A 23,416-nucleotide genomic window follows, 5' to 3' on the forward strand; every position below is an offset into this window, starting at 1 on the left:
GTCAAGAGTCTCTCCCTAAGAGAGACTCGGTTGACGCGGGGATCTAACAGTCTTCGACCCAATAAAGTATACCTCACCTCACCTCACTCAACTTATCCTTAAGTGGTGACCTGTTTTCCTATAATATCAAAATATACTTCGTTTCCACTAAAGTTCAGATGCAGCCGACGCTATGGGCTGATGGGACCAATCAGACATTGTCAGAAGCGCACCGTCATGGTGGTTCTCCTGTTTTTTTACATGTTCTATCATCGCTGAAATAGAAAAGGCCCAGTGACTTGTGCTTTTGACGCTTTTAAACAGTCTTGAGTAGTAACGCGTTACTAGTAACGCGTTACTAGTAACCCGTTACTGTAGCTTCGTTACTTTTTTGGTAACTTGTAACTGTAACGAGTTACCTTTTAAAAATGTAACTTGAAACTGTAGTTCTATTACCTTTTCTGAAGTAACGATGAAAGTAACGGCGTTACTTTTGTCGTTACTCTTCAATTGTTTTATGAAAAATATATCATTGAACGAGTACAATCTAGATATTCCTTGCACTTTCCAAATTGCCTTTTCCGACATTTCGAGTGTCAAGTTTTCCTTGCACAAACTTGTAAATACGTTCTTTCTCGCGACTCACGACCCGAATATAGCCACGTGTAGATATGATGTAAATAAAATCTAGTTATCTTTATGCACGCGCGTGTACTTTGTGACTGAACACTTACATCTTAGTATGTTGAAGCGCTACCTATGTTGCGGTTTTTCTTTTTTTCCGGGCATACGCTTTTTAATCGGGTGAATCAACCGTGAATCAACAATACACGTGGAGGGCACTGCGCATGTTTCGTATTTTGATTGATGCCACTACTACAGGGTGATTCATGGAGAGGCCAGGCTCTTTAAATCGACCGGAAAATTCGGTTTCTTAACCTATCGCGCTACGACTTTGTGCAGCGTTGCCCACAGATGATTAATTTTTTTTGTAAAATTTGCGAAGAGCGAACTTACCTGAGGAAAAAGTCAAAGAAAGAAAAAGGCTTAGCGCCTATGGAAACTCAGCGAAGCCACCGGTTTTCAAACACGGCGCCGTTTCGTACGGGAGACAAAGGGATGGCGCAAGCGGTCGCGACGCCAACTGACGCCAACTGCCGCCAACGAACAAGCATACGACGCCGAGAGCCGGCGTCTTTAGCAGACAAGAAACTGCAGTTCCTTGTTGTTACCGCGGCTGTTTTTTTTTTTTTTTTGCGACTGTCGCCGCCTGCGGAACGCGCGCCGCTTTTGAGTCGAAGATACACATATATATGATATATGTATGATATATATATGATATATCTCAAATCGTGCAGGCAAAAAGGGTCGAATTTTTGATTTCGATGAAAAAAATATATGTTATGGCGCCGTTTCTAAAAACGCAGTCGCCGCAGACCGCAAGTTCGTCGGATTTTTTGTTCGCGACTTAGGAATTTTTAAAGAGGCCGCGGCGAAAAGCAGTGTTTTTCACACCCGTCGTGGGTTGGATGTTTCGCTTGATCTCCCGCCGTGGATTTTCAGTCCACATTATATTATCTTTTTTAAAGCACTCTGTGGACACATTTAAAAGGCTCCAATACCATAAAATAATTTTAGGCGTTTTGCTTTTTTTCTGTAAAAATGTCAAAAACGCCCCCTCGGTCAATTGTTGACGAACTTTGACAATTAATTACTGGCGATCTACTTGGGTTACATCAATACTTTTTATGTCCACGGAGAGCCCAAAACACGTTCTTTATATGTATTATAAAATGACGTGTCTGTATAAGATATTCTTTGCGGTACGTTTACGTTAATGTTATGTGAAAACCAAAAAGTGCCATTTTTGAAATTGATTTTCTCAAAAAACCGATTTTTTATTTTTTTTATTTTTTGTTAAAATGTAGATGTGATAGTTTTCTACGCGAAAATAAAGTCTAGAAAGTGTATATTTTGTTTGTATGTTTTATATTTAAGCATCAATATCGTACAAAAACGTGTTTTTACGGAATTGCGCGTCTTCACAAGCTCGGAAATAGTTTTTTTTTTTTTTTCAACGTTCCCACATAAAAATGAAATACAGTATATCCACCCTGTTATATTTATTGAATATTTAAATTTTATTATAGGCGGCAAGCTACATCGGAGGAGTTCCAAAAAGAGAAAGCAACACTTCTTAACAGACCAGCACGTGTCGTAAAGTTTTAACGCGTAGGAGTCGGCAGACGTCGTATTGATTCGGGGTCCTCATTCGCCTGCATGAACGTCCCGCCCTTTCAGAGCCAGCAGATGACCACGACCTTTCGCGCTCGTTGTGTTAGATAGGACGGCCCGTGACAGTAAAGCGAGCAGCGCACCCTGTGTCACGAGGAGTGAAATGGTACGATTGTGTCGTTGACGCGGCGAACAGTGACAGCCACCCAGGATTAGTCAGTCAGAGTATTGCACAAGGGAAAGCAAAGGAATCGTTGCCTGAAAGGATGAGGACACCACGGCCTTACAATATCGACGGTCAACAACGGTTCTGCCAGCCAAAACAACGCCGCGTGCGCGCTAAAACCGGCGGCGCGGGACAAAAATCCCACAGACGCACGCACGAAGATGGGCCGGTTTCGTTACGGATGTGGGGAAATTTGAAACCAGCCATCCATGCATGCGTGAAATGATACCGCCTGTTTGCCCCAGCTTCGAGCGCCCTATCCTTACCTTGAAACGGCCGTGCTCTCTCCCTCTCTCCGGAGAGATCCGATAGCACCGAAGGGTCATCTATTAAACTTGAGGAAGAAAACGAGAAGGGAGTGTTGAAGTTTAATTATCCCCACCAACCCGCTCATTCTGTCCTTATAAAGTGTTATCTCTTTTGGAAACAGCAAAGCCCGGAGACTGACATTAAAACGGGCGTGTTGGTAAATGTACTTGTGTTTGTATTTTGCCCGGAGACTAGTTGGGTCGAAGTCAGCCTCCTTGTCAACTATAACCGTTAGTGAAGAGTGGGCTTCTCCCGAGATGAAAAGTCAGCGCCGGCTGACGTGTTCTTTTGAAAAAGGGAAGGGGAAAGAGAAAGTTTGAGTAACTGCAGAAACTACCTCGAAAGCTCCTCTCCCGATATGAAGCTTCAGGCATAGTCTCGGTTACCTTCTCGCGCATCGCCTGCTCGAATCTATTCTTCACTTTGTTTCGCACAGCCACTGTTCCGCACAGCCGTCGTGGATGTGCGTAATAGAGGGAGGAACAGATTCGAGCATCATCTGGACGCCGCCATCCTGCCAGATTTCAGTGTCGTGGGACCGACTCGTGTGTGTGTCTTCGCCCCGCTGAACTTTGTCTCTCGGGTGCGGTTGTTTCTGAACGTTTTTTTTTTCAATGTTTTCTTACTCACTGTTTGTTAGCACTGTTCAGTTGTTGGGTTTATTTCGTCATGGCGTAGCGGCCTGGCGGTGATGTAGAGAGCGTGTTCGCTCGCATTTGGTTGCGTCCCGTTTAGGGAATGCCCGGAGGAGTTGTTTTTAGTTCTTGCCATGTGCGGCTGAGTTTTCCCGTCTTTATTAAATTATTGATTTTTTTTTTTTGTTTTACCTTTACGTGCCGTCGACTTCTTTGTCTGACTCTCCACCAGGCGTGGACCTATCGCCTTGCCACCGCTCGAACCTAAATACTTTATTTTTTTTAACGCAATTTTCGTTAAGATCGGAGTTGGGCAATTTATTTCCTATTTATTTATTTTTATTTCCTACCCCTCTCCATGACACACTCTCTGTGTGTCATGTCACCACTTTTGTGTATTACGGAAGTGAAAGAACATTCCCTGGTGACCTGTGCGATGTGCGGTGAACAAACCCCAGTGTTTGGTTTCGGAAAGAATTGTATATAATATATCGACGATGTGGTGACTTTCTTTGTCTTAGTAATATGGCAGCTAATAGCTAGTCGTGCTATTTTACTGTGAATGGTTTATAAATCGAAACAATACAACGTCTGTGCCTTTTGCTTATTGAAAGTCTACTAAGCCTGCTGATTTGGTTAGATATGTATCTCGTGGTTCCCGCTCTTATCAAAACATACATAAATATTCAATACCACAAAATTCGTTTATAATTGATTACAAAATGCAGAAGAAAATTCAAGAAAACTCTTTCACAATTCATAGAGACGCATGGATCGCTATGTCTCACTTAGGTCTTGCAAAACAAAGACGTCTTTTTCCGATATTGAGGCCTAAATATAAAACATACAAACAAAATATACACTTTCTAGGCTTGATTTTCGTGTAGACAACTTTCATATCTACATTTGAACCAAAAATAAAAAAAAATAAAAAATGGGTTTTTTGAGAAAATCAATTTCAAAAATGGTACTTTTTGGTTTTTGCATAAAATTAACGTAAACGTACCGCAAAGGATATTTTATACAGCCGAGTCATTTTATAATAAATACAAAGAGCGTGTTTTGGGCTCTCCGTGGACATAAAAAGTATTGATGTAACCCAAGTAGATCGCGAGTTATTAATTGTCAAAGTTCGTCAACAATTGACCGAAGGGGCGTTTTTGACATTTTTACAGAAAAAAAGCAAAACGCCTAAAATTATTTTATAATATTGGAGCCTTTTAAATGTGTCCACAGAGTGCTTTAAAAAAGATAATATAATGTGGACTGAAAATCCACGGCGGGAGATCAAGCGAAACATCCAACCCACGACGGGTGTGAAAAACAGTTTTTCGCCGCGGCCTTTTTAAAAATTCCTAAGTCGCGAACAAAAAATCCGACGAACCTGCGGTTTGTGGCGACCGCGGTTTTAGAAACGGCGCCATAACATATATTTTTTTCATCGAAATTAAAAATTCGACCCTTTTTGCCTGCACGATTTGAGATGAAACCACCCATATATATATATATATATATATATATATATATATATATATATATATATGCAAACCCTAAAGCACATAGACATAACTACTCTTTCACCCAAAGAATTACTGCCTTATTTTTTGTGTTGTGAGTGATATAGTTACACTTGAGTTGAATTTGCATTGTACTTGCTTTGTTGCTTGTTTTTGGTTTTTAAATCCACTTTCTCTGCATTAGCTAAAATTGTAAAACTTTTTGTCTTTTTTTTTAATATGGATACCCTGTGTGTGAACTCGCATTGCCGCTGCTGCTGAAACTTTTGTGGGGGTGGGAACTCGTCAAGCTGTCTATGCAGCTTTTTTTCCCAGCCCCCGCCATTGTAAAAAAAAAAATGGTAAATAAACATTGAATTGAATTGAAAAAGATCGTCTGCTAAAGACGCCGGCTCTCAGCGCCGTATGCTCGTTCGTTGGCGGCGTTCGTTGCGCCATCTCTTGTCTCCCGTGCGAAACGGCGCCGTGTTGTTTGAAGACCGGTGGCGTCGCTGCGTTTCCATAGGAGCTAAGCCTTTTTCTTCCTTTACTTTTTCCTCAGGTAAGTTCGCTCTTTGCAAATTTTACAAAAAAAAAAAAAAAAAAAAAAAAGATGCATTATTTGTGGACAACGCTGCTCGAAGTCGTAGCGCGATAGGTTAAGAAACCGAATTCTGCGGTTGATTGCAAGAGCCTGGCCTCTCCTTGATCACCCTGTACTTAATGTGCATGTTTCGTATATTGATGTGTGCTACTACTCCGGCGTGGTGTAAACAGTCGAGGCAAAATTTACTGCTGTTTGCGCGGATGTTTGTTTCTGGCTTGCCGGGTACAAACTGAAATATGTCCAGCAACTCTATGAATACAGCGCAACCGTCAACGAGCCAGCAATGTGCTAGTGCTACCAAAGATATAGGGCATTAGTATTGGGTCCGCGTCTGCCCCCGTACAATTCCTTCCAGCGCGCCAGTTAAGCGCCTGTTCAGCAAGGGCAAGGACGTGTTCGCCATCAAACGATGGAAACTTTCAGTTTATACTTTCTAGAAGCAACTGGTGCTAAGTTACAATATAAACTAAAAAGCACACTTTTTTAATTTTATGCAGCGTTGTGGCCCGGTACCGGAGCAAAGTAAAAAATAGCGTTACTCGTTCGTTTGGTAAACATTAACGCGTTCTTGAGCTACGTTACTCTTTTACAAACGTAACGATATACCGTTACCGTTACTTTTCAAAAATAACGAACGTTACTTTTACGTTACTTTTGTGTTTTAGTACATATGTTTGGCAGCATGCGAACGGAGACTGCTGGAACACAACCAGCCAATTAACACCCCTCATTTTTACGCCGGTTTTAGTAACAGTCTGATTTACTTCACTATGTGGAACAGGACACCGGTCACCAGCACACTCTTTACAGGTTTAAAACTTGTTTTTAATATTTTTATTACGACCTTAGGGGAGTAAAGACTAATCAAGCGAAAGATTCTTCCAGAAAGGATGCTTTATTTGTTGTCGTTATCTTGTTTGTAACTAGAGAAATTAGCAAATCGCTTTGCCACTAGTTGTCCACTGTTTTAAACAGATAACGTCCCTCCTCCCCCCCCCCCCCCCCCCCCCCCGTGCAGTTCACCTCTGCAGGGTGCAGAAAGCAGACGGGGAAGGGGAGGGAGGGGAGGGGAGCGGTCTGTAACGCAGACGTTTGTTCAAACCTTGTAAATAGTAACGCTATAAAAAAAAAAGAAGAAGAAAGGTGGACGAACGTAATTAGCTGGTAGCCGAAGGTTTGCTTCGCCTTCGAGACGCGAGATAATGTCGCATTTTAGCGGATGTCTTTTTTGGTCAGAAAGGCTGTTCTTTTAAGTTTACTGTGACGGATGCTGGTTCCGTTCAGCCATTTGCTGGTGCGGGATTTTGAGATGGATGGGTGAATTGGTGTACTGATAAATGGAAACCACCGTTTTAGGAAATCGAAGTTTCAGAAGTCTTAGCAGCAAGATACGGCATTGCCTGGGCATTGCGTGCTTGAGCGAGAGTAGTTTCCGCTCGAACAGAGAAGCTAGATCCTCCATTCAGCTTAGGGACCTAAATTTAGTTCCCCTAACGTCTCCAGTTTTATGAACAAGATTGCTATTCTAAACGTTAGACCAGGCGTCGTGACCTTTTCCCAAATACCTAATGTATTTCACCAGTTTTGGTCAAAAGTAACGAGTAACGTAATTTGACAGCCGATACCGTAAAAAAGTAACGGAAATACTTTACTCGTTAGTCATTCAGAATACTAACGAGTACGTTACTGCGTTAGCGAAAAATGTAACGCGTTACCAGTAACGTCGTTACTAGTAACGCGTTACCTCCGACACTGATTTTATGCAATAAAACTTGGTGAGGGGCGCTTTTTAGCTTTTCCTAATTTGTTGTGTTATAGAAAACTGAGAAGTAACATCGTTACTTTTAAAAAGAACTGTAACTCTAACGAGTTACTATTTTATTGCGGTAACTGCAGTCCTGTACACGTTACTAAAAAAAGTAGTCGATTACAATTACTATTACTCTTGGCTAAAAAAGTATTCAATTAGATTACTTGATAACTCGACGGCAAAAGTAATTGGGCATTACTTAAAGAAGTAAACGTTACTTTTCCGATTACTTTATTGTGTGAAGACACATCTTTAGCGCTCATAACAATGAACTACTTCCAACGTATGTTTCACATTTGCACAAGTATTGAGGAAGAAAAACTTGCTCCCATTTCGTGGTCGTTGCACCTTCACAATGCGGACACAAGTATAGAATTTGTTTGAAGACGTTTAATGATTTGGGCTTCCGCAGTGTGTGTATGTGTGTCTGTGGGGGGGGGGGGGGGAGGGAGCAGAGGTGGTTCTAGATCTTGTTAAGCTTGAGCAAGGGTTGTCGCTCAAGGTTTGCGCCGTTCATTTTTTATTCACATGTGGATGAGCTCGCATGTTATACAAAAGAGCAGCAGCTCCAGGATTTGAAGCGGATTATGTGTAGTATCCACTAGCGGAAGAGATCGCCCCGACCACTTCTCAACTCGAAACATCGCTTGACACAAAAACCACGTAGGGGAAATGGGGAAATATTTCAACTACCTTTGTTATATTTTGCATCCGCTTTAGGCATTCTTCGGTTCTGGTTCTCCTACGGGCTGCGAGTAGGTACCCTAAGCAGGATTTTTTTATTTTCTTTATTTCTGTGTGTGTGTGCGTGAGGGGGCTAGTTTGAACGAAGGGCTCACAAAGCTACATTCTGCTTCCTCAAACTTCGCCCTTAATGGCCTTTGTCACGCACGGTGGCTTCCCTGGGGCTTCCCACTCCCAGTACCAGCTCGAAAAAAAAACGAAAAAAAAACGAACATTTCACAGAAACTGTACATAGAAAGAGATTGACCATGTTTCCTACAGCTCGGTAAAATCTTTGTTTTTTTCGTTCGAAAAAAAAAAGCAAATTTTATTTTTGTCATTCCATAAAAAAAGGGCATGTGCCGGGGGGGGGGGGGGGGGGGGGGTCCCGTGGACAAATTGTAACGGTTACAAGTAATTTCATTACTTCAAAAAGTATTCAGATTACTCTTCTAATTACTGCCTAATAAAAGTAATCAACTGATTACAAAATTACTCCAAAAGTAATCGATTACAAGTAATTTGATTACTTGTAATGCGTACGGTGCAAGTCTGGGTAAATGTAACTGTAACTTCACTATTCTTTTATGAAAGTAACTATAACTCTAACGAATTACTTTTAAAAGTAACTTACCCAAGACTGCCTTTAGATTCGTCCCCTTCCCTCGTAGCCTCGGGTGCGTCTGGATCTAAGCTGAAACGAAGTCGAGAAAAATATTTGGTTTCTTTTTGTAGGGGACCTTAAAACATGCTGAATACTTGCCCAGACCTACATCTGTTCTCCAAATTTTTCTTCTAAACCTTGTGGAAATTTATTTTTAAACGCCTTGAAGATATTTTGTTACATATTCTGTATTAATAAAATCCTTTTTAATTCGAAAGAGGTAAATGTATGGTGTCGACTTTATAATCTAAAAAAAATATTACTACAAAATATTAAAAATCGCTTTTAACGCTTGGTATATTTTTGCAAAACCCTTGGCTACCTTACATTAGTCACAAAACCTTGCTTCTTGAGCTGAGAAAATATTGTGTTCGCGGCATAAAACTCATCCTTTTGAACACTTACTTAAATGACTGCCAGTAGTGTGTAAATATTGACGGTCAATATTTCGCGTTTTAATGTTGTATGAGGTTTTCTACAAGACAGTATTCATGTGCCTTTTTATTTATTGTTTATATTATGATAATGTAAATCTTGATAGTCATAGTAAGTTGATAATTTATGCAGGCGACAAGCCTATGCTTCTCTGGCGGCGATGCTGAGTTACACATTAGAATGGCAAACATGGTCTTAAATATATTTGTGATGGGGTCAGAAGCCAACGGACTAATAGTTACCCCATCAATATAAACAAAGTATAATGAGACAACTAAAAAAAGGGGCGTATTTTTCACGTTCTATAAAAATCGAAACGACGCAAATTTTATGAGTGCATTAAAATAAAACGGATATAGATATCATATTCTTAGCACATGTCATAAAATTTATATATTTAGTATTTTATTAAAAGTTCTCATGTAGTTGGCGTAGTTTTGAGTTGCCGCAACTCCTTGCAACTAAATAATCAAATGAATATTTTTATCCCCTGTCTAACTTTCACTTAAACTATTGTCATCTGGACTAGGCAACGACTACAAGAACAAACTAAAAAAAAAGTAATATACTTAAACATATATATTGCGTTATAGTGCATATGGTTTTCGTTCAAAATGTTTATTCTCTAGATGGGAAGTAATTCGGATCGAAAGAATTGAACAATTTTGTCTACTTCATTCCATTCGTTTTCCATATGCAGCTTTTATAGTTTTCTTGTATTCGACTTCCGAGACAATTAAATACGAGAGCATCGTGAATACTCATCGTCCGGGAAAATGTCTGGTTCCTCGATACCGCACGAATTAATGACCAAAACCCTACCAACTCAACCTCCTGTCGTACTTTAAATAGCTTGTCTTTTTTTTTTTTTTTTAGAGGCGGATGCATTTATAATGTCGAGCCCAATTCACGCTGAAAGTTCATCTTGGCTGGTTAATATTTTGAACGTATATTTCTGTATTAATGTCTTGATATATTGTTTTAATGTTGTTTCATTTTATTGATGGATGATGTGTACGTACATCGTTTGTAGCTTTTGTAGAGTGCTTTTGAAGTTGCTGCCCATGTAACGCGGTTCCTGCAGAACCCATCGAGCTGCTTTTTAAGATCGTTTTGTTAGGAAGACCTTTCCAGTGTACGTCTGCAAAAAGATATTTTGGAACTTGGATCCTGCGGTTCGGGATACACCCTAATCATCTTTTGGACTATCGAACGGTGGGCTACAGGTGGCACCACAGATCTCAGGTCTTAAAATGCATGTCCTTGCGTCCTAAATATTGCGTTATTTCCTTTTTTTTTTATAGATTCGCGTAAGGAGGGAGAAAGGCGGCTACATTTTGTGACGTCCGTGCTTCATCCCGTCGGTATTTGGTTATAAATATTTTTGTAGTTTAGTTTTTTTTCTTCAAATTACCCATCATAAATTAAACTGTGGTACGTAATGCATTATCGCCAATATCGTTCTGAAATAATGGATTGGAGGCTCACTGCTCATATTAAGAAGGCTGAAATCAATAAAAAGTGGAGATTTGAATTATATTTTTAATTAAAAGGGTCGTGAAACGTTTTTTCGAACATGCTGCGCTGTGTGCTTATTTGGATTACCGATCCTCTATTATGTCATCCACGCGCATTCGTGTTATCGTTCGAATATATCTATCAGCGTAAAACGACAATTTCGGTTTCCCGGAGACCTTCCATCTCAGTTCTACGACTACGTCACATCAAGAAAGTCAATCGGGAAATTTTGTTTCCTGATGTCACGCGTACAAGTCAAAAGCTTCCACTGCAGATACTTTCCTCGGATGCAAGATATCCGATCGGTCGAACTTCCCCGAGCTTCAGCGTAGCTTAATCGGGCGCAGCCGACTTCGGCTTTGTGTCTTATGTGGACACTCCCCTCCGGTGAGTACGAGACCAGTCGCCATCCGACGGCGACACGGACGGCGAAGACGGGGCGAGCTCTCTACAGCGAGGTTCGACAAGAAGTCCACGTTTCGTGTCCAGGCCGATTCTTCGCCGCACTTCGATGATCATGTCGTAGTCTCTTGTTGGAAGGTGATCGGAACAGACGTAACCCTGGCTCCTGCCAATGTCGTCCGGGCCATCGGGGTCAATGACTCGAAGCCAGGCCGCTCTTCGCCGTAGATCGTCCGGCAACTTTTGAAACCGAATGTCGTTAGCTCTATCGTACTTTCTGCTGCGCCGTCTCACAAGGCACGCGGTCCGCATGGCGAGTGCTGGAGTGCGCACATAACACATGCCAACGACGCCGAGCACACACAAACTAAACCTTCCGCACACAGAAAATGCGCAGCGACTAGCAGACGACAGGAGCCAACGTTGCTTTGGTTGCCGAATGACGGAAATCTCAAATGTGTGTGAAAATGACACTTACCAGCAACCACGTGCACTCTAAAAAATGTTTGTGCGTCTACTTTCACGCAGAACACTCGGAGAGCCAATCATCGCAACTTACAGAGGCAGCTCAGCGAATGACGAGGCGGAAACATCTGTTTAGACCAAAAAACGCAGTCTGAGTTGTGACATAAAGCAATGCAAAACGTCATGCTTGCATTGCTTAATGTCACAACTCAGACTGCGTTTTTTGGTCTAAACATATGTTTCCGCATCATCATTCGCCGAGCTGCCTTCGTAAATTGCGGTGATTGGCTTTCCGAGTGTTGTGCGGGAAAGCAGACTCACGTGATTTTTTAGAGTGTGTTATAGCGCCACCGGATTAGTTTTAGAACGCTAGTAAATTCTTCACTATTTTAATAACTTACTTTTTGTTATAGGAACACAACATAAAGTTCCATAACTCCTCAACCTTGCACAGGTGTTTTTGTGACGTTTTGTTGCTCAAGCTGGGTCCCTAATCTTGACACTTTGCGAAAAGGTCGGAGAGGAATCTGGCAGCCGTGATTGGCCAACGCCACGCTTGACCTTGCCGCCGGCCCAATCAGAGCCGTCAGATTTCTCGCCGACTTTTTCGCCAAGTGCCCAGAGAAGGGTCCCTGGTCAACAGTGTACCATAGTCGTTTCAGGCACCCCGAGAAACACGGTTTTCAAGCACAGTTTATAAAATGTGGACGCAATATTTCGCCGCGATATTTGTTACTTAGGATCTTCGAACTTTCGTCAATTTTCTAAAATTAAGTCTGGGCATATCTAGTTTCTTTGCAAAGACCGCTATAAGCATCACACAAAAGATTTCCGTCCGGGCTCGTAGCTTCATTAAAATTGAAAAAAAGAAAAATTGCAAGCGGCAACACAAATTGGGCTTCAATTGCCAGCGGCAGCTATTGTTCTCTTCAAAGATGTGAATCGGGAACTTTAAAATTTGATTTTAGTAAACGTGCTTGATGATAGTTGCTTTAGCCCATTGGAATTCAGTAGAACACTTGTAGGAGATGTGCTGTCCGACTAGAGAGCTTCTAGCCTTGTTCGATCAGATGGACTCTAGCATAAGTCTAAAACAATTAACAGCTGTATGCTCTTGACAAACTGTAATTCTAAAAATAAAAAAAAAACATACAAAGTCACTTGTAACGTGTAGGAATGCAAAAGCATTGGAATACTTTGCGCATTCTTTCAAACTGCGCGCCGTGCTGAGCCCGGCCAGGCGACCTCTGCGTAGGCTGCCTGGGCGGGCTCTGCGGCCGGCCGCTCTGCAGAGCCTGGTCACCCTCTCCCTCTTACTGGCGGCCGGACTGCTGCGCCTTGGAGAGGGCTTCTCTGTGGAGTGGCGTTCCTTGGAGCTATGCCGCGCGCCAGCCAATGGGAGCTTTCCATCAGCCCGCTGCTACAGACTACGGGCTTCGCTCCATAGGACAGGGGAATTTAGGTGCCGTTTGGCACGGCTTCAAAAGCTGATAACGCTGGTTCGCTCCATGCGACCCCCAGTTAATGCTTTCGCATAAAAAAAATCTTTGGAGCGATACGGCCGTTTACCGTCGGGTTATGTCAATGGACACTGCCGTGTTTTAAGAGAAAGCATTCCTTTTTCACAAACTAAAAAGGGTTTGTTCACTGTTCACTAATTCTTAAACATCCTTTCACTCCTAGAGGGTCATTTTCCTTTTTCCTTTTCAAGAGAATTGATCGGCTAAGGTTCAAACACCCAAACCTTAGAAAGAAGATTTTAAGAACAGACGGTAGTTTTAAATGAAAATCACGAGTTCAGTTTTACGCAGAAGGTTTGTTATGTATTTTCATTTTGAGAGGTTCCTGAGTACTTTATTCTATTCATATATAATACTCAAAGAATAGATGCAAAACGACTGATAAAATATTTGCAAAAAAAAATCACACCTAATAATGTTTTAAAACTTATTTAGGGGAAGTAAAACATTTGAAAAAGTTTCACTTTTTTATTTTTTGATTTCCAGGTACTCGCTGCAGTTCACGGGAAGATGTTCAACTTCCAGTTTACGAGTGCAGAAAGCGTCATATTTACTGACTCACCCGCAACCTGCTTGACAATTCAGTTTTTATATTCGGAAGAAGAAGCAAATAGTTTTGCTGAAGTCTGGATTTATTATAAAACGAACGACGGAAAAAGGTAGGCTTAATGTTTGTCTTTCTTTGCATCTTACCAATACCTGTTTCTAAACGCATAATGTTTAACTTTTAGGCATGTTGACACAATACCGCTCAGGTTTACAGCGGAAACTGGAAAAGAACTAAGTTTTGAGATTCTGGAATCATCCAAAAATGGTATGAATCAAAAGGTTTATTTTTTAAGCATGCGGATGGGTTCGCAGATATATGCATCTTTAGTATCCGGTCAACAGTCGAACCAAAATATATTTCTGATATTGTTTCACGGAGACTAAATATTAGAATTGCCCAAATATTATACTAGGGAAAAGCCGCGATCCACTTTAAAACCAACATTAATAATTCGATCACCAGCTTCTCAGCGGGCATTCAGCGGTTTATCTCTTTGTCAAGCAACCTTGTGTTCGACGTCATGCCTGTACTCGAGGAAGTTACGTTTATAGACCCGTTTTTAAGAGCGCCGCCATCTTGAGAATTTCAGCGCCGACGACACCGTCTAGCGGCTTAAAGCTTGAAATATCGGATTGTTCCGGCAGCACAGCTATCTCGGGTAGGTAACGGTTTGGGTATGAGGGGAATAACGGTTAAAAGTTGAGCTTGTTGGTACATGGCGAACACAATCCCTGGATAAGGGGAGCAAGAGGGACAAAGGACAAACACAAATCTCCAAACTTAGCTAGGTGACTGGTGCGCAACCGAAAAATTGCGCCTCATCCGGGTATCGAACCCGGGACCTCTCCATTACAGGTGGAGGGGAGGTCCCGGATTCGATACCCGGACCAGACGGATTTGTTCGGTTGCGCACCAGTCACCTAGCTACGTTTGGAGATTTGTGTTTGTCCTTTGTCCCTCTTGCTCCCCTTCTCCAGGTATTATTTTCGTCATTCTTGTCCAGCTCGCTTGCACCTTTGCATTTAATTGCATTATAATTGTTGGTACATACTTGTAAATATATCAGCTCGAACTTTAGAATAATACTTGAACACTAAGAAAGAAAGGACATGAGAGGACAAACAGCTGACTGGACCCACAGACTCTTAGTCATTCTCTGGAACCACATACTCCCAGTTTTAATGTGCTCTACTTTGGTCTATGAATGAAGATGCCAACGCGCAGGGAAGAAGTTTACACTAAAACATCGTTGGCAGTCAGCTGTTAGTCGTCTCATGTCCTTTCGTTCTTCGTGTTCAAGTATTATTCTAAACTTCAATCTGGCATATCTACACGTATGGGGCGAAATTGGCTGGACTTGGCTACAATAGCTTGGCCGGAACTTGGCCGGTTAAATCGAGGGAGGCTAATGACGGACCATGATCATGCCGCCTCGAAAGAACGAGGACGACGACGGTGGGGTGCTTTAATTGAGTTTCCGTAACAAAGGTATATATTAGCAGTTTAATGTAGTCTATACAGGTATTCTCTCGGCGTTTAATAGCCGCACCCTGAGTAATGGCACGTAAACATTTCATACCCTCCGCATTCCATCAAGCAATATCATATTTTAATGTGACAACTTAATTGTAGCACCTACGCCGGGTTGGAATCAGTTTCCTTGCCGTAGACAAAGTAGTCGTCAGCATAAACGTGACAATGAGTCTGATACAAAGCCCTCGCGATTCACGCTCGCGATCGACAGACATCATAAATAAGGATCCTTGTGGAACGTGTGAAGCTCAACAACATTGCAGCCACACTCGCGCTGATACTTCTTGTGCTCAGCGCACATTTTCCGCGGTTGCTCTTATTCTTATCAACCAATTTTGTGCACACAATTACGACGCAGTAATAGGCAGGCAACCGTAGATTTCGGGAATTGTAACAGAAAAAAAAGTGAGGGGGGGGGGGGGGCAACACTCTGAACTAACTCACACACGACGTCCGTTTTAGAGCGCAGCTCTTAGGGACCCGTTCCCGGCTTGAGCGGCGTCGGCGTCGGCGTCGGCGTAACCAAGGTCATCCCAAGGTCACGTGACCCCTCCAGGTCACGTGATCCCTCCCAAGGTCATCTCAAGGTCACGTGACCCCACGTGACCCCCAAGGTCACGTGACCCATCCCAAGGTCATCTCAAGGTCACGTGACTCCAAGGACCCCACGTGACCCTTTGAAGGTCACGTGACCCCCAAGGTCACGTGAACCCCAAGTCACGTGACCCCTCTGAGGTCACGTGACCCATCCCAAGGTCATCTCAAGGTCACGTGACTCCAAGATGACCCCACGTGACCCTTTGAAGGTCACGTGACCCCCAAGATCACGTGACCCCCAAGTCACGTGACCCCTCCGAGGTCACGTGACCCCTCCGAGGTCACGTGACCCCTCTGAGGTCACGTGGTCTCCTCCCCAAGGTCACGTGACCCCTCCCAAGGTCATCTCAAGGTCACGTGACCCCAAGGTGACCCCCACGTGAACCCCAGGTCACGTGACCCTTCCGAGGTCACGTGACCCCTCTGAGGTCACGTGACCCCCAAGGTCACTTGGGGGTCACGGGGGTGCCGTGACCTTGAGGTGACCCCCATGTGACACCCAAGGTCACGTGACCCCCAGGTCACGCCTCCCCGAGGTCACGTGACCCCCTCCCCGAAGTCACGTGACACCCCCCCCCCCCGAGGTCACGTGACCCCCCCCCCCGGAGCATATTAAAGAATGAGGGGAGGAGGAGGAGAAGGAGGAGGGGTCTACCCTCCCCTCAGTACCCTTCACTCCTCCTCCTCAAGAGCTGCGCTCCAATTCGGCGTTACAGGGAGTTGTAAACGGCTTTCACTTTTTTTAAGCCTCTTTTCCTATACCCTTAGCGGTTGCATATTCTGCGTCAGTGGGCTATCCGAAAATTCACCGGGACGGGGGTATGTCGGTTATGCGCTGGTATGAGGTTATGCAAAAAAAGGTCTATACGGACACTTCTTTCGCCGTGTTTTTCTGCTTCGTCTTCAGCCGCCTTAGAGGACAATTTCTGCTTGTTATGTTAAGTTTTAGCAACCGTCTTTTGTAAGTGCTCCCCAGCGATAGCGCAGAAAGATTATTGACTCCCTGCTCGCTCAATCCTGTCGTGTTGCCTAAGTGCAAAGAGCCCAAGGGACTGGAACCGTTGTGCAATGCCGAGCACGTCTTGCTGTGCTGCGGGTTGCGTGCGTTTTTGTATGTTCCCCAAATACTCGAAATTCAGGGAAGTGTGGGTCGACGCAATTCGTCGAAGAGATATCGAGAGGCCGTGGACTCTTAAATCTTCACTTGCGGCCATAGTTGAGTTCGTTTCTGCTCTGTGCGAGCTTACGATAAGCTTCCACAATCCTTCTGTAATGTGGATTGCACAACATCACGATTGCAGTTCATCTCTGAAGATAAGTGGCGGCTTGTTCTGAGCCTCCGATCCAAACACTTCGGTTAGTGAATACCACATTTTTATCACGGCGAGCTCGCGGCCGGAAATGTGTATTAATACGTGCTACAGATGTTTAACACCAGGGGAGTCCTAAAAGTCATTGGGCTGACACAAGAGGACTGCGAGCATAGACAGGAAACTTTATTATCGCGATGGCACAAGCGCACAATACGGTTTTCCTGTGGTGACCGCCAACAGGTGGCAATCCTCGCATTCGAAATAAAACGAAGAATGTGAAGGCACTTTCGGTCAGTGGATATTTGACTCGTAAAGGCCTAACTCCGGTAGGTATTCATAAAGACAAGCTGGCGGCGTAGTCACGAGATGTCTAATCTTACAGCACGATAAAAAAATGGGTCGCGAAATTCAATCGAGAGCCTCAAAGACGGCCCCTGCCTTGGCAGCCCTGCTGAAGTGACCGCGCAAGAAAACATTTACCGTGTGCGCGATGAGGTAATGGGAGATCGCAGACTTAAAATACACACCATTGCACAGCTCATAGGCACCTCCAAAACTACGCTTCAGTGCATTTTGAACTAGTATCTTAGCATACAGATGGTGCCCGCTCGATAAGTTTCAAGATTTGCGCTCGCTACACCACATCCAGGGACTATCTCGAGCTGCTCAGGCCAGACCCCGCAGGCTTCCGTGTCTGATTTGTGATTGTGGATGAAACTTAGGTTCATCACTTTCAACCCAACAGCAAAGCCCAGTCTAAACAGTGTATACACCACTCCTCTCCACCACCGAAGAAGTCTCGGTCTGTTCTATCAGTAGGCAAGATGATGGCCACGGTTATTTGGCGACTCGGAAGGCGGGTTGCTCAGTGATTTTCTTCAGAAGGGGCAGTGCATCACTCACTTCGACTTCTACGGAACCCTTAGCCATCGCCTTCGGGCTGACATTATAAAGCCAAACGTCGCGGTTTTCTTTGAAAAGAGAAGCTTTCCTGTTAAAACAATGCCCCCCCCCCCCCCCCCCCCCCAAGCTGTTGCGATGGTTGCCATTCATTTCTGAGGCTTTGCTGTGGTGAACCATGCATGGCATTCACGAGATCTCGCCTCATCAGACTTTCATCTCTTCCCCCAACTGAAAGAAAAACCTTTTCTGGTATTGATGATGTCATTGATGCTAACCCGCTTTGCGGGAGACCATTTCTTTTCAATGGGATTTAGGCATCGCAGCATTTTTGTGCGAAGTGTGCATACCTCAAAAGAGACTATGTCAAAAAGTAACATACGTAAATTCACATCTGCTGCCTTTTTCTTTGTCAAGCCAAGGACATTCGGTACGCACCTCGTATCTAAGAAGCGAAGTAGGAAAGCAGCCATAGCATCTTGCCTGACTGATCGGAACTGCTCTCGCGACTATGCAAGTTGTATGTTTTGCGGTAGCGAGGCACTAACTTTACGACACATGACGGCCATGGCCATGCAGCTGGTCACGGGGGTTTCCATCTTCCATTCATAGGCACTTTGAATTACATCTCCGGTGCTGTAGATTTTTCAACCGATGACGGAATGGTCGTTGGTGACTTTAGCGTGCCTGGCGTTGATTGGAATTCAAACACGATTAGTGCTGCATCAAGTGAGGCACGTGATAGGGCGGATGAAACGCTGGAGTTTGTGAACTTCAATGGGCTTTATCCGCTTAATACTACAACAAACGGGGCTGGAAATACGCTTGACTTTTTCATGTCACCCATGCGATACAAAATGACGGGAACATACCTGGACTAGCTTGATGTGAGCCGAACACCGGAGTGCCTCCAGCCAAATATGGCTCACACATTTTTCTCTCTGTAACAATTAACAAGGTTACAATCATGGTGGTTGCACAATTAACAGAGCAGCGGGGACGCTTTTACTGCAACCAATATCTTTATTCAGCATCAACACGCGCAAGCCAACATTTCAAGCAAGATCGAGCAACATAGTTGACGTGACACGTTATGCTTCGACGAGACACGCTACGAAGACAAGCCCCGAAGAGCTCTTCTGAGGAGGCTTATTTGCGATAGCTGTTTGTCGCAGAGTGTGTCGGTTGAGGAGATCTTCCTCTCATCGCTTCGGTGAACGCAAACCGACTCAAACTTGTAAAAATAAACGAGATGACGAGCTGCGCTGATTGAGCTGGTACTCCGCAGAGGCCGGCAGCTATGCTTATCATGGCTTCACAAAAATGCGCAAAAGGCAATCTTGGCATTCTTTTGAAAACAACAGTGACTGCATCCAGATTATTTGTTTCTCAGTCATAAATTAAATTCCGATTAAAATACTACTACTTCACGGAGACACAATCTTACAACAACCGTTTCACGCGTCAATCATCTTTCCAGCCAATGAGATATGTAAGCACCTTGTAAGCTCGGGGTGGGGCTTAGAAGGCTGCAGCATCCCCCTTCGCCACCTAAATTTCGTCTGACGGCGTAAATATGGCTCAAAAAGGTTTCATTTTAGTGATAATTTATTTTTCAATACGTATCCCATCTATAACCTTTACAAAAGCATTTTTCATTGCGGTGTCCTTCTAAGGGCTCTTTATGCTCCGTCGTAACGTCGATGTGCGCACGCGCCCCATCGCGTTAGCAGACGTTGGCTGCAAAAGGGTCCACAGGGTGTCCTCCCAAAAAAATTAAAAAATTTTCTTCTTTTTTTTTTATTACGGCAAAAAAATAAAATATGCGTTACCGAACGCTCACTGTCCGCCAAAACGTTGTGCTAGAGATAGGTCCAAACCAGATGGCAAATTTTCAGTACCAACCATTATCTTATTAAAAATAATTATAAGCGATTTTCTGAAATTTTGAATGGGTTAATTGCGGCCCATGAACCTCTAATAAAACTTAAAGCTCAATGGCGCCAGTTATCGAAAACATACTCTAAGAAATACCTCCGCGTCTACTTACCCGCAAAACACTCGAAGAGTCAATCTCTGCCATCTAGGAAACCAGCTCAGCGAATGATGAGGCGGAACATCTGTTTAGACTTCAAAATTAGGTCTGCGCTGTGGCATTACGCGATGCAAGCATGACGCTTTGCATTGCGTAATACCACACCGCATTCCCTAAACGGATGTGCCGCCCCAACATTCGCTGAGCTGGTTTTCTAGACCACAGAGGTTGGCTCTTCGAGTGTTTTGCAGCTAAGTAGACGCGCAGGCATTTCTTGGAGTGCAGGCGAAAAAGGGCCCTATTTTACCATCAAAAATTTAGGAAAATCACTCATAACTTTTGAATTAGATAACGGTTAATGCTGAAACTGTAGCATATTCGGACCTCTAGAGCTACATTTGGACGGAGAATTAGCGTTCGGTGATGCATAGTTTATTTTGGGGGTAAAAAAGAAACTATAAATATTTTGGGGAGACACCATGTATAATCTCATGTTTGATGACTTCCGGTTGGCTTTTATTCGTGGACTTCGTTTCCAAAACTATTTCCAGTTTCAGAACGAACGTGTTGTTTTTATACAATTTTACTCTTTGTCAAACGTTTTTGGCGTTGTTGTGCAAAAGTACATTCCGCCGAAACGCCCGGAACGATGAATTACGCGATTGCGACAAGCTGTGAACCAATTCTTACAATTGATTTTGTCTTCCGCGTTATAAAAATTGCTTTCGTCACTTTCGCACATGAACGACGATGCAGTCATGCATTTTCTTGACGAAATGCAGCCGTGTCACTGAAACTTCGCTGAACATCAAGTATAAAACGTGTGTTGATGTTCCTACTTATCGTCGAAATGGGACGTCAAGTCTGCCATGGCAAGACACTTTTATTGGCGTATTAAATTATTTTATTAACCTGAAGTTACTAAAAACACCTAGATACAAGCTTTTTATGCGATCAATTAATGCGATAATATGTGAGCTTCGCAATGATAGACCTTTGTAAATTATGAAAAAAAAATAAACTGTTTAAAAGTGGTTTACCTTGTAAAGCACAGATACAGTGCACTTGCCCGGAAAGAACAGGGGAAGACTGTTCCGCGATGCTTTATACACCGCACGTGTTGCTATATTTTTTTCCTGCAGTTAAGTGTCTCTAGAAGCATTCACACGCTAGGAGTGGTTCCCTGCTGGCGTAACTAAATTGACGCAGAAGCGTTTTTCAACGTTTGATTATATTAATCTGCTACTAGGAATTTCCGGACTCGTTCTTTCCATGCCGCCTGTCAAGTTAATTTATTGATTGATAGCCGTGCCTCCGCGCTTCATACGAAGCATGAATAAACAAACATTTACATAGATTAGCAGCGTCCAACTACGTTATGAGTGCCTGCTTAGTTGGAAACGTCATGGCCGCTTGATCTCCAGTAGGAATCGAGAGGCCGCGGAACCATTCTAGCGCGTGCACGAGATATATACATATATACAAATCACGCATGTACCGGCAACTCTCGGTCGTAAAGCCTGATTCACATGACGCGATTTTAATTGCGATGTCGAAGTAGTGACGTCGCTCGTGCAGCAAAAAGAGTTTGGTGGAGGCTGCGGTGCTCAACACCGTAGCCGCGAAATCGCAAGAAAATTCTCAGCATGTAAATCAGGCTTGAGTCAGCATATCATAGTCATGCACAACTGCGTAAACGTTCGTACCTCAACGTAATACGATAATCTCCGCAAAACCTAATAAATCTATATGCCGTTCATTAATGTCTTTCCACTTGTACACTCTCAAGAAAAAAGGGTATAAAAAGGTGTATCGTTACACCCTTTGTCCCATATAATACACCCCAAAACTTCATTTCGACGTACAGAGTCCTATAGTCGAACAGACGGCCCCGAATTTTACAAGGGGCTTGATAACGGTGTGATGTAACGTTTTAATTAGCTAAAGTACGTATCAAAGACCACATAAAGAAAACACTGAGTTTTTGCAGTAGGGCCAAGAAAACTCCGATAATGTTTTTTGTAGTCAGTAAACCGTACATTAGCTATTTTAATAAGTTGTACCACAAGGCTATTAAGCCCTCGTAAAATTTGGGGCCGTCTGTTCGACTATAGGGCTCTGTACGGTCGAATTGAAGTTTTGGGGTGCATTATATCGGACAAGGGGTGTAATAATACACCTTTTTTTCTGAGAGTGTAGGGTAGAAAGGGCCGATTACTTTAGGACCTCTTAGACATGTTAATTTGTTCTTAACGAGCTCAATCATTCAGAGGCATACACTAATAATACGCGCTCGTAATGATCAGAGCCCTGCATGAAAACGCGCACAACACCAAGCAACCAGAAATTGATATGACAACCGGAAGCCGCTATCTTGTTTTTTGTTGTTTACCTTGAAAATGGGTCTATAGTCTATCGTTATGCGCAAGGCGACGTAGTGCAGCGTAGCACAGCACGCGTCAGCGCAGTTTACGATGGAGACAAAGGATGCCCTATTCTCGTCGTCGACGAGCGCAGACCATCGATGGTGGCTTTCCCAGAATTCTTCCCCCGAATTCGGGAGTCGACATGCCGGGCCGTTGGGGCCAGTCGGAGGAGTGCGTCGCTCATTTCTGCGATCTGAACCTGCTGTTCTTGTTGTGGGTCGTGGACTGTTCTCGTGTTCTTGTGTCGGTGTGCATATCAAATTTCGTGAGCTCAGTTGGGCGAATGTGCGCGTGGACGTCGACTGCTCTGAGAATGCGCTACACCCGAGAAACTTCGTAGGCCTAACAAGCTAGACGCATATGCGTCGGGTGTCTGCGAAAGCTAGAAGCTTGATGACGCGCCAAAGGTTAAAGATCATACCTAATTAGAATTAGGTATGACCCACTGTGTGAAATGATCATGTGCAATTCGTACGTACTGGTAGCCGTTCGCGATCGAAAAACAAGCGCCGTCGAATGTATAGGAACGGCGAATCCAGTGAAACATATCTGAACTATTTAGCCTGCCAGAAAGTCTCGACTGGGCACAAACTTGTGGCTATCTCAAATACTGTACTCAAGATACTGTATCTCAAATATTTTTTGAAGTATGTTGCTATCTTGCAAATACTTTTGATTGAGAGTATTTCATATTTCATTTTAATTACATTTCTGATTATCTTGTATTCATCATCTCAAATACATTTTTGACATTCCACCATTTTCCGAGTTTTTTGGCATGAAGGGGCGTGGGCGTAGCACAAGCAAACTTGAACATTCTTTCGAGCAACCAAATCCTGTTGCTCGCTCCCATAAGCGACACTCGGTTTTGTGCCGATTGTGACTTATATTTCCTTTCAAATGTCGTACGATCAAGGTTTTTCCCCTTCGTCTTCCCATAAGCACCTTTTTTCCCCAAAAGTTCCCCCCCCCCCCCCCCCCCTCCAAATCCTGAAACAAAAGGGGTGCTTTTACGGAAATAATGATTGCCATAATGAC

General features: G+C 43.5%; 1 protein-coding gene across 1 annotated transcript in view; it reads left to right on the plus strand.

Annotated features, from left to right (window-relative positions):
• The window catches only part of LOC120843257, a 91,061-nt gene that overhangs the window by 16,724 nt on the left and 50,921 nt on the right, over positions 1-23,416 (plus strand). The window contains exons 2-3 of the mRNA XM_040214553.1: positions 13,511-13,683; positions 13,756-13,838. Of these exons, the coding sequence (XP_040070487.1) occupies positions 13,511-13,683; positions 13,756-13,838 (256 nt within the window). The remainder of the gene's footprint in view (positions 1-13,510; positions 13,684-13,755; positions 13,839-23,416) is intronic.

Source organism: Ixodes scapularis, unplaced genomic scaffold (genome assembly GCF_016920785.2).
Source record: "Ixodes scapularis isolate PalLabHiFi unplaced genomic scaffold, ASM1692078v2 PGA_scaffold5__190_contigs__length_132052651, whole genome shotgun sequence".
Taxonomy (NCBI): domain Eukaryota; kingdom Metazoa; phylum Arthropoda; class Arachnida; order Ixodida; family Ixodidae; genus Ixodes; species Ixodes scapularis.